Below are 11565 nucleotides of genomic sequence, written 5' to 3'. Positions count from 1 at the left end.
TCTGGGAAGCAGAAGTATTCAGGCATCTGGTGCGATTGGGGCCCTCTTGTGAGTACTCTTCCCTTCTCTTGCTGGGGCAAAGCACCAGGCCATGGCGGGGAGAAGGCCCAGCTGAGGAGTGCCAGCCCCTCTTCTGTCCCTGGAGCAGGGGGGCAGTTGCTCTTATGAACAGATAGCCTCAGGGAGAGCACTGGCAGGGAATGAAAGGCATCAGACGAGCCAAACCACTGACTGGTTCATACCAACAGCCTTCCCCCCCTCCCCCCCTGCACGTGGTCCCTGTTTCCTCTGGGTGCCCCAGAGAAGATCTCTATATCCAGCCACCACCTTCCGGCTCTTCCCCTTTCCACCTGCTTCCAGAGGGCTGAAAGGCCCCACGGACTGTACAGCACTCGGCATTTAATGGAAGGAAGGGGCCACATCTGCTCCTTTTCATTTGGTTTACTGCATTTGTATGCTGCCCATCTCTCCAAGAGGCGACTGCAGGAGGCTTACAACCAAGGAAATCCCCATCAGTGATGCCCAGCATTGCCTTTGAGGAAAGGGCCTCTCTTCTGCTCCTTTTCACTGCCACCAGCTGCTCATCTGGGGACTTGAACCTCAGGGTGTAACTAGCCAAAGCAAGTGGAAGAGGTCTGTGTGAGTAACAATGGCCAGTTGCCTGCCCCGCTCCCAGAATCCTCATCCTATTATCTTTTGTTGGCAAGAACCCCAAGTCCCAGCTGCCAGTTCTTTAGCTGGGATGTCGCCCTTAACATGCATCGGGCTCTGCCTGAGAACCTGGGATGGCGTAATGTATCGGCGTAATCCATGTGTGGCTCCAAGCCGGGTGGCCTTTTGCAACTGAACGGTGGAAATTTGGTCAATACACAGGTTTTCTATGTGCTGGCCATGATGTTTTTGGTCTGGCACCCATTGTACTGATAACCACTGGGACCACCATGGTGGGTTGATGCCATAATCATTCAATTTCTATTTTCAGATCTTGATACTTTGTGATCTTCTCCAATTCTTGGTCTTCTACTATCCCCTGGTAGTGCCACCCCAATTATTCACACGTTCTTTGTTTCAAGCACAATTGTCTCTGTTGCGACAGGCCAAAACTCTATTGGCCTATATTCAGAAATCCCATAATATCATGCGTTCATTTTTTACTTCTACTATTCATTTATTTATTATTAAATTATTTGCTGCCTTTCTCAGTTTGAAGCAACTCTGGGTGGCTTACAACATTAAAAGCATCAAATCTTGAGATAAAGACAGCTGGGTCCAGCTGTTCCAGAGGATGGGATCCGCAGCAGGGAAGGCTCTCCTGGGCCCTGGCCAAGGGGGCCCACAGCAGGCCTCTGCCAGGGGGGGTGGGGGCGGGGGCAGGCCAAGTCCCCTGGGGTGTGAGGGTTCCTGAAGTAGCCTGGGCCCATCCCCTGCAGGGCTTCCAAGGTGATAACTGGCACTCTGAATTGCACCTGGGAGCAAAGTGGCATCCAGCAAAGCTCTGTCCAACAAAGTGAAATTGAATGTGGAGAAAAGCAAGGTTTTACACTTAGGCAGGGCCTGGCTCAAAACCAGGAACTGTGAGGGGGGCCTTGGAGTCCCAGGATCCCTTAAGCACCTGCGGCTCAGAGGCACAGAATCAAGATCACCTGGAGGGTTAGTACCGCTTCCTAAAGGCCTGGAATCCTGCATCCATTTTTGGGCGCCACATGACAGAAAAGAGGCTGAGGCTTTGGGAAGAGAGAAGAGAGGAGCAACTGAAGACGATCGAAGGCCTGGAGACGGAAACAGAGGAAGAACGGAGTACGGCCTCTCTAGGGAAAAGAAGGACTGGGGGGGGGGGGGGGACGACACATGGCGGAAGCCTTCCAGTGTCTGAGGGGCTGCCACGAAGGGGAGGGGAGGGGGGGCTCCGCCTATTCCCCAAAGCCCCCGAAGGCAAGAAAAAGAAGCCACGGGGGGCAGGGGGACTGACCAGGGAGAGAGAGAAGCAACCTAGAACTGAGGAGAAACTTCCTGACGGAGGACAGTTAACCAGCAGTGGCCTTGAAGGAGAGGCCGGGCAGCCCTTTCTCTGGGGCGGCGCAGGCTGTCCTGCTTGAGCGGGAGGCTGGACTAAAAGACCTCCAGGGTCCCTTCCGGCTCTATTCTGAGTATAATATCGAGCGGCCATGACCGTCCATCGGAGGCACCGGAAGGGGCGCCGGGACAGCCAAAGCCGCTAGGGGCGCTTAGCAGACACACGCGCGCGGCCACCCCTCCGCCAGGCCCGCCTATCCCGGGGATGCTCACGGGGCCTGCGCGGGGGGAAGGAGGCGCTGGGCGGGGCCCGGGCGTGGTTAGGCGGTGGGCGGTGGGCGCGCGTGCGTGCGTGCGCGGGAGAGAGGCGGGCGTCGTGGGCGCGGCTGGCGGCCATGACGCTGCCGGTCTTCTTCGGGTGCGCCTTTGTGGCCTTCGGGCCGGCGCTGGCGCTCTTCCTGCTGACGGTGGTGGGGGAGCCGCTGCGAGTCATCATCCTGATCGCGGGGTGAGGCCGAGGGACAGGGGGAGAGGCGGGGGGGAGGGGCCTGGGGCCAGGGTCTGACCGAGTCTCTACCCCCCCCTCCCTCCCGCAGGGCCTTCTTCTGGCTGGTGTCGCTGCTGCTCTCCTCGCTGGTCTGGTTCGTGGCGGCCAAGGCCAGCGACCCGGCCGACCAGGCGCTGCAGCGGGGGCTGCTGGTCTTCGGCGTCCTCTTCTCCGTGGCGCTGCAGGAGGCCTTCCGCTTCCTCTACTACAAGCTCCTCAGGTGGGCCCGGCGTGAGGGAGGGGAGGGAGACCCCCGCCCACTCACCCACCCACCTACCCACCTACCCAAGGCAGCACATGCAAGGCGGCCTCCCTCAATCTGGCACCTTCGAGCCGGACGAGCGGGAGGGGGGTGTTGGGGGAGCAGGGGGGCGGAGTCTCCGGGGGGCCCTCCCCCGCCAGGCCGTGTGTGTGTCAGGGGGAAGGGGGCTGCCCGCCGCCTTTGTCCCCCCTGGTAAGGGTTGGTGGGAGTCGGCACGTCCCCGGAAAGAGGGGTTGCTCCCGGCGGGCGGCCTTCCGAGTGACGCCCCTTCCGCTCCGCTCGGATCCGGCCTCTCGACTAGGCTGCAGCCTCTGCCGTCAGGCCCTGGCCTCGGGAGTCCGCTGCTCCCTGCCCCTCTTCAGGCGGCTACCCTCCGGGCTGTCCCCCAGCAGTGCCTCGGCCTGCGCCTCCCCGAGTGGGCTTTTTTCCTTTCCTTTCTAAAATGCAACAACCAGAACTTGGGAGTTGATGCAGCCCAAGTTTTCACTCTGCAGTCGCCTTGCCTTGTCGGTTCCTCTTCAGCCTCTGATCCCCCAGCTCCCCCCCCCAATACTTTTCCCACCTCCCACCCATCCTGCCCCCAGAGCCCCTGGGCAGGAAGTAGGAAAAGTAAAGAAACTAATGCTCATGCCGCCTTCTGTGCCCAGGGCTTAGGGTTGTGCGATGTCAGGATGGAATTTCAGCTCTGTTCCCCTCCTGGGGTAATTGTATTTAATGGGGGATGAACTGTGGTTTTTCCTTGAAGCATACTTTATAATTAAGAAAAATAAACCCGAGATATATTCTAAGAAACACATTTTATTGTAAAGAAAATGAAAAACAAAACTTACTAGCTAATGATTACATTTTGGCAGAGTTCCTGCCTACCTTCTTGGCAGGCGAACAAAGAAGCAAAGATGTGGAAAAGAATGTGGACATGCGTAGTGAGCTTAGTGATAAGAGTTAGATCAGTCTACCGTACGTCTTAGAGTTTAAGCACAGCTGGCAAAACAAAAAACGCAATGACATGTGAGCACTCTGCCCTTACGCCTGCCCTTCATCAGGAAGGGGCTCTGACACACACACACACACCGAAGCTTCAAAGTGGCCTGGGGCCCAAGGATCTGTCACAGAAGCTCCCTGATTCCTGTGGGCCGTGCTCACCTTCCATCAGGTGTTCTGCTTTTCCCCGTGCGAGGCCCCCTGAATTGGACCATGTGATGAAGCAGAGGCTTCGCAGAGGGGCTCTGCCCCCTCCCCATTATCACTCCCTGCTTGCCCTGGCTGCCAAGCCTCGGACCCACCCCTTCCTCTTCTGCTTGGCTGTTCACTTCGCTTTTGCGGCTTTGGCTTTTCCGACTTTTTCAGCTATTAGACAATATGTGCACTCATTTCCCACTCTTGTTACATTTAACTATTAGTCAGAAATTCTCCATTTACCTAAATGGTTTCTTAATTTTCCCTGATTTTTCCCTCCTTCATTGGATATGGATTATTACTGGCACTGACTGCAGTTGGGACTGGCAGCTTCAGTTCTAAGCAGCATCATAAAAGTCACCGTTGTGGCTATTAGGCAAATCATCTGCAAATCATCCCACCTGAGTGGGGAGTCATCTGACTGTGATTTGCAACTTCCCGTTGGCTTCCCCATGTACTTCTTTTGTTAGAAGCTGGCTGTGGATATTGCAAATGGGGATCGTGTGCCCGTGGGATGCTGTGTCCGTTGAAAATGCACCCCAGTTGCCGAGTGGCCAAATCACAATCGCATAACTGTAGGGACCCTGCAATGGCGGGACTTGGAGACAGGTCATAAATCTCCAATCATAACTTTGAACAGTCACTAAACAAATTGTCGGTAAGTGAGATTGTTGCCTGGATTGTATTTTCAGCATCTTGTTTTAGAGATATTCCCAAGGTGCTTTGCTCCGTGAGGATCCTGTGTGTGGAATCACACCTGCACCTCTTTCTCTAAGCTTGTTGGAATCAAGTTTCTGGGTATGGCTAGGCTCCAGTTTTTTCCTGTCATGGTTTTCACACACGGTTGCTCCTTAATGTCTCTATGGCACCTCCTCAACCGGTCCTCGTCTTTGATTAGGGTCAGATCCAGGAGAAGCTTATCCCTTCTTCATTCTTCCAGAAAATGGAATAACCCCTAGAAGACAATATTTGTCTCTTGGTTAGACCATGGAGTCTTTGGTGCTCTCTCAGCTTGGTTGTTTTCTTGCAGATATTTTTTTCTTGCAGATATTACTCAACTAGGTAATATCATCAATGCTAGAAGGGAGCAGGGTTGTGCTCTGTTTAATGACAGTGGCTGCCCTGTCATTCGGTGTTTTGTTGGGTTCCTTGATTAGGGTTTTGTTTATTGTTTGATTGTCTGCGTTGATAGTTCCTTGTTTGGGGCATAGTTTACCACTCAATTGTTGATCTGGTATTAATCCTGGTGTTAATGTTTGCTTACCTGGGTGTTGCTTGCTGGTGAGAAGATGTTTTTGGTCTCTCTGTTTCCCTTTTGACTTTTTGATTATTTCTTTTGAAGGTATGTAAATGTTTTCTTCTATATGTGCCTATTGATGCCTGATTTGTCAGAGTGCCAGGCTTCCGGAAATTCTTTAGCATTTTTGGATTTAACTTGGTCTAGGAGGGTCTCTGTCGGCCTCTGCTTTGCTGCTCGCTTTCGGCTGCCATTGAAATGGGGAGGGGGGGAGATAACATGGTGTTTGGGAGGGGAAGCTTCAGCACAGGAGTGAATGAAGAAGGGAGTGGTTTTCTCACCATCTACTGCGCATGCCGCAGATAGTGGAATTGCTGCCAAGGCCAACCGTCCGGCATACCAACCTGATGATGGGTTTTGAAGCTGCAGGCCACATGACACCTGTGGGGTGTGCGGATTGGACCTGGTGATGGGATCACTAGGGGGAGGGGGCTGGGTCACATATTGATATCTATGATTATGCGCGCTTTTGCCTCAGATCTTGCTTTGCCTAGCTGCTATCTACTCATAACCAGTAAAAGTACTCTTAATTCTGAAATATGGAGTTGAGTGATTTCTTTCTTGGTTACTCATGGAGGCTGCCCTGACAGTCTCTGTTTCCCTGAAACTGTCTGTCCATATGTTTCCATCCTGTTTTCTGACTGCTGGTTGGTGTTTGTGGATGCCATGCTTATTCTACATAATGGCTGTTGCGGTCCTTACACTGTATGGCTCCCGTTTTTTTCCTTCTGGGGCTGCTGGGACTTTTGCTTTACTTCGGATGATCTGAAGGGCATTTCTTGGTTTGTGGCCTACGTTGATCCCATGAGAGGCTGTGATAGTCTGTCTGTTGGTGGTTTCTGAGGTGATTTGACGTATGGCTGTGTTGTCCTTTTTACAGCTTTTGCTGGTCATGCCAAATTGGGTTGAGTGGACGGGAGCTTTCTGGTAAAGTTGCGTGGGTCTCCATTGTGTTGGGAGATGTTGTGTAGATGATCTGGTTCCTTTTCCTGAGGTTCGGGGCAGCTGCAGTGTGTTTGGGTGGGAGGCTGGGTTGCTTACTTTGGTCATGGAGTACAGGAGTTCTCAATATACACAAGAGTTCATTTAGTGACAGTTTGCAGTTGCACTAAAAAGTGATTCGTGACCATTTTTCACGCTTACACAACCATTGCAGCATCCGCATGGTCACAAGGGTCAAAATTTGGATGCTTGGCAACTGGTTCATATTTATGACGGTTGCAGTATCACAAGGTCACCTGATCGCCTGTTGCAACCTTCTGACAAGCAAAGTCATTGGGGAACCCAGATTCACTTAACAACCATGTTACTAACTTAACAACTGCAGTGATTCACTTAACAGCTCATAAATGGAGGACTCCCTGCCATCTATGCCCCTTTTGTACCCGGGTACTTGACCTGCCAGGTGATTTGTCTCTCACCTGGTCTGTCAGGCCTTCCAATTTCCCTGTGGCTGATTTCATGCACTGTGTTGCTGGTCCCCTTTCCATTCTCTCTTCTTAGCCTTTTCTAGAAACCGACTGACTTGTGTAATTCAGCTGCACCCTTCCCAGACCCACCTTCTTTTTATTTACTTATTTTTTTTAAAAAAAACCTTGACATTGTTTGACCTCATTTATTTAACTAAACTAGAATTCACAGATGAAAGGAAATGGAAATTTTATATAAAGATTAGCAGAGTTGGAAGGGACCTCGTAGGGTCATCTAGTCCAAAACCCCGCCCAAGCAGGAGACCTTAACACCGTTTTTGACAGATGGCTGTTCAATCACTTCTTGAAAGCCCCCAATGATGAAGCTCCCACAACTTCTAAAGACAACTTCTGTTCCGCTGGTTGAATGTCCTCAGGATCAAAATATTCCTCCTTATTTCTAGGTTTAATTTCTCCTTGTTCAGTTTCCACCCATTATTCCTTGTCTGGCCTTCAGGTGCTCTTCACTAGACTAGCCAGACCCAGTTCCTGCAACCGTTCATCGCATGTTTGAGCCTCCAGTCCCCTAATCCTCTTGGTTGCCCTTCTTTGCACTCTTTCTAGAGTCTCAACATCTTTTTATAGTGTGGTGACCAAAACAAGATGCAGTACTCTAGGTGTGGCCTTACTAAGGCTTTATAGAGTGGTATTAGTACCTCCCTTGATCTTGATTCTATCCCTCTGTTAATGCAATTTAGGATTGCATTGGCTTTTTTGACTGCCGCCACACACGGCTGGCTCATATTGAACTGGTTGTCCATTAAGACTCCAAGATCCCTCTCACAGTCACTGCTATTAAGCCTGGTTTCCCCCAGTCTATATGGGTCCTGTTGGTTTTTCTTGCCTAAGTGTAAAATCTTAACTTTTTTCTACATTGAATTTAATTTTGTTAGAAAGGGCCCAGTGTTCAAGTCTGTCAAGATCCATCTGGATCTTGAGCCTATCATCTAGGGTATTGGCTATTCCTGCCAGCTTAGTATCATCTGCAAATTTGATGAGTTCCTCTTCTATTCCCTCATCAAAGTCGTTTATGAAGATTTGAAGAGTCCTGGGCCCAAGACGGAACCTTGTGGTACCCACTGCTTACTTCACTCCATGTAGACGTAGTACCATTAAGGACTACTTGTTGAGTACCGTTTGTCAGCCACTTACAAATCCATTTGATGGTGATGCTGTCTATCCCACTTTTCTAGCTTACCAAGACATAGGTTATGGTCTATTTCCGGGATGGCGAACCTATGGCACGTGTGCCACAGGTGGCACACGGAGCCATTTGTCAGGGCACGCAAGGCGTTGCCCTGTTATCTGGCCAGCACGCATGCACGTGCTGGCCAGCTGAGTTCAGCCTTTTTTAAAGCCATTTTTTGCCCTTCCCAGGCTCCAGAGGCTTTATAGGAGCCTGGGGAGGTGAAAACAGCCTCCCCTGCCCCTTCCGGAGGCTTCAGGAGCTTCCCTCAAGCCTCCTTAGTGCAAAAAACTGGCCCTATGGGCAAACAGGAAGTTCGGGAACGGACGTCCGGTTTGCTCATAGGGTCCGTTTAAGCCCTCCGGAGGCTCCTATAAAGCCTCTAGAGCCTGGGGAGGGCAAAAAAAGCATGGGGAGGGGCAGTGCCTCCCTTGCGTGCATATGCACTGGGGGGGTTCGTGTGCTCCCCCCCCCCTTAGGGCACGTGAGTCAAAAAAGGTTCGCATCACTGATCTACTTGGTTGAATTCCTTGCTGAAGTCAAACTATATTATGTCCACAGCATTTCACTGGTCTGCTAATTCAGTCACTATGTTGAAGAATGAAATAAAATTGGTTTGGCATAATCTGTTTTTAACAAAGCCCTGCTGGCTACCAGTTATTACTTTACTCCTTTCTAGATGTTGGCAGATCTATTTTTTATTTTTTTCCAGTATCTTCCTGGGTATTGATGTTAGGCTGATTGGACGCACAGGAGCATCTCATGTGTCTGCATGCACACACACACACACACACACACACACAGCAACTTTGAAGCTTGGCCCCACCTCGCCTCTCCCAGAGACAGAGAGGCCACAGACTGGGCCCTTCTAGGGCTAGCCAGGGGCCCACAGCCAGGAAGGCTCCTGGGCCAGGAACAGCCTTTCAGATCCCTGGGAGAAAGTGGAGGTCCAAGCCTGCAGGGGGCGCCAGCTCCAGCCTAGGTGATCCAGAACTCAGCCTGTGCTTCTCCTTCCCTCCCCCAGGAAGGCGATGGAGGGGCTCCTTGCCCTAAGTGAAGATGGCTGCTCCCCCATCTCCATCCAACAGATGGCCTATGGTGCGTTTCCCGAGGGATGGCCCAAGGGTGCCTGGGCAAAGGAACCTTCTGGGGACTCGGGGACCCCTGCAGAGAAAGGGAGGACAGGAATTCCTGGGCTGCTGGGAGGGGAGCTTGAAGGGGGGCCCCTGCTGGTGAGCGTCCCTTGGCCCAGGAGGAAGCCCTGTCCTAGGTCCAGAGTGGACAGGGTGGGGGAGGGGGATGTGGCCAAAGGCTGTGCGGGGTTGGGGGATCGGTCGGCCCTCCTGGCCCCTGCTCAGGCCAATGCCTTCTGTGCCCACAGTGGCCGGCCTGGGGTTCGGACTCATGAGCGGCGCCTTTGCCATGATCAACCTGCTGGCGGATTCCCTGGGGCCTGGCATCGTGGGCATCCACGGAGACTCCCAGCTCTACTTCCTGACTTCAGGTACAGTTGTCCCTGCTTGGGTGGGGGGATGCCTTCTCCAGCCCCCTCCCCCCCTCACTGTCTCTGTCCCCACAGCCTTCATGACTCTGGTGTTGATCCTGCTGCACACCTTTTGGGGCATCATCTTCTTCCACGGCTGTGAGACGCGGCGCTGGGGGGAGGTGGCAGCTGTGGTGCTCTGCCATCTCACCGTCTCTGCCCTTGTGAGTAGCACCCCTAAAAGTGACTGTGCGGGGGTGTGTGGCGTTAGAGAGAGAACAGGGACTAGTAGGCTGCAGTGAACATGCCCCTCAGCTGGCACCTTTCAGGCCTGTCTCTGCTTCAGCTGCCCCAATGAATGGACCCACGTCCCCTATGGCCAGGGAGGGTCTTAGTCCTCACGGCATTTTAGTATTCTGATAGCTGAGATGCTGTCTCCCAAGTGCCCCCTGGGAATCCAGGGCCCCAGGCGGCCCCCGGCAAGCAGCTTACAGGCCACAGGGAGTGGGGGGGGGGGCTGTAGGCAGCTTTGCCTCCTGTGTGCAGCTGTGGTGCCCCTTGGCTGGGCTGCTCTCCGGCCTGCGGGGAAGGCAAAGGGCTTCCTGTTTCATTTTTGGGAACCCCCCGGCAAGGAGATGGGGGTGGGAGGCCTCCCGGTCAGAGGCCAGGCGGGAAGGCTGACCGGCCTCTCTTTCTGCTTGCAGACCTTCTGGAACCCAGTCTACCTGGGCAGCCTTTTGCCAGCATACCTGCTCATGGTGGCCATGGCGGTGTGGGCTTTTCATCTCTCCGGAGGCTCCAGAAAGAACCTGCAGCATTTCCTCCTGTGTGAGTGTCATCCCAGCTCCTGCCCAAGGCCGCCTCTGGTCCCCCTCCCCACTGGGCCGTTGGCCTTGGGGTAACACCCCCTCCCAGCCCCTCCAGCCAGCCGGCTCAGCTCTCTCCAAGCACTGCACTCCCATTTCACAGGCCTACGGACGGCACCCCAGGCAGGATCCTGAGCCTTCCAGCCACATTGCTAGGAAGCTGAGGCCCCCAGGCTCTCCAGAGGGCATCGGATGATTGTGCCCTTGGAAGACAGGGGCAGAAGAAGGGACTACGGCTGTGAGGACGGCTGCCCTCAACCAGCCGCAGGAAATCTGTCCGCCAGTGCCGTCCTCTTGGATCTCGCTGCGCCTCCCCTCTGGCTCCTGAGACTTGTTGGGGAGGGAGGGAGGGGGAAAGGGGGGTTGGCTGAGCAGCCAGGCGATCTGTATGGGGCAGAGAAAGAGCCTTTGATCTGCTGCTCTCGGGGAGAGGGGGTGGGGGTGGGGCACCCAGTCTTGCGTTGCTTGAGACCCAGGAGCAGAAGCTGAAGAGAGCTCTGTGGTTTCCCTTCTGAAGTAGCACCAATAAAGAGACTGGCTGAAAGCTTGTGTTTGTTGATTGTGGGGTGGGCAGGGCAGGTGGCCTTGGCCTCCTCTGAGGGCCTTGCTTGGTCAGCTGCAGTGGCCATAACTCTGCAAAAGGGCCGCCTGCCACCATCAGGGTGAGCTGGGCCGGTGGCAGCCATGGAGTCAACCTCTTGGGGAGCCTCTGGGGGGGGGGGGGTGACGACGACAGTCTGGTGGTCGCAAAAGAGCCTGTGAAGGGGAGCCATGGCTTGATGGAAGCCAATCCTAAGGGGTTGGTTGCGGATTCAGTGTATTAGTGAATGAACTGCAGCCAGGTTGATTCTGCCACCATCTTGCTCTGCCCCCCCCCCCCCCCCCCGCATCATTGGCTTCCTTGAAGCAAGTCGCCTCCTGGCTGGCACTGGATGCTTTGCAGGGCAGGCACAAACACCTCGGTCAGCTCAGTCCCACCCACCCGCTCTCTCTGGCCTGGAGAAACAGATGCCCCCCTCCCCCCTGAAAAGGCAGGTGGTCATCAACTTAAAGCCTCAGTTGGGACCAGGGTTTTGACTGCTAAGCAAGGTAGTTAAGTGGCTGGTGCCCAATTGCGCGACCTTTTCGCCACAATGATTAAGGAAATCACTGCACTTAGCGTGGCTGTTAAGCTAATCGGCTTCCCTGTTGACTTTGCAGGGAAGGTCACCAGCAGCAATTATGGGCTGACGCAACCTTCCTGCATAGGTGCCGGTTGCCAAGTGC

The 11565-nt window shown here is 53.7% G+C and overlaps 1 protein-coding gene across 1 annotated transcript; it reads left to right on the top strand.

Moving 5' to 3' along the window:
* Nucleotides 1–2362: 2362 nt before the first annotated feature.
* Nucleotides 2363–10828, top strand: APH1A (aph-1 homolog A, gamma-secretase subunit). Its single transcript, XM_081971801.1, has 7 exons — nucleotides 2363–2521; nucleotides 2610–2780; nucleotides 8975–9048; nucleotides 9332–9454; nucleotides 9530–9657; nucleotides 10138–10261; nucleotides 10403–10828. Exons 1-7 carry the CDS (start codon nucleotides 2409–2411, stop codon nucleotides 10432–10434), a joined length of 765 nt encoding a protein of 254 aa, XP_081827927.1. The 5' UTR covers nucleotides 2363–2408; the 3' UTR covers nucleotides 10435–10828.
* The last annotated feature ends 737 nt before the right edge of the window (nucleotides 10829–11565 follow it).

Source organism: Natrix helvetica, assembly GCF_964273705.1.
Source record: "Natrix helvetica genome assembly, contig: HAP1_SCAFFOLD_144, whole genome shotgun sequence".
In the NCBI taxonomy this organism is placed as follows: Eukaryota; Metazoa; Chordata; class Lepidosauria; order Squamata; family Natricidae; genus Natrix; species Natrix helvetica.
The sequence above is the reverse complement of the archived record's forward strand: the minus strand, read 5'-3'. Positions and strand labels throughout refer to the sequence as shown.

Bases quoted from the DNA above. Each gene is read 5' to 3' on its own strand.
- APH1A (XM_081971801.1), top strand. From the start codon at position 2,409: ATGACGCTGCCGGTCTTCTTCGGGTGCGCCTTTGTGGCCTTCGGGCCG. The intron at 2,781-8,974 runs GTGGGCCCGGCG...TCCCTCCCCCAG, and splicing joins CTCTACTACAAGCTCCTCAG to GAAGGCGATGGAGGGGCTCC. The intron at 9,658-10,137 runs GTGAGTAGCACC...TTCTGCTTGCAG, and splicing joins ATCTCACCGTCTCTGCCCTT to ACCTTCTGGAACCCAGTCTA.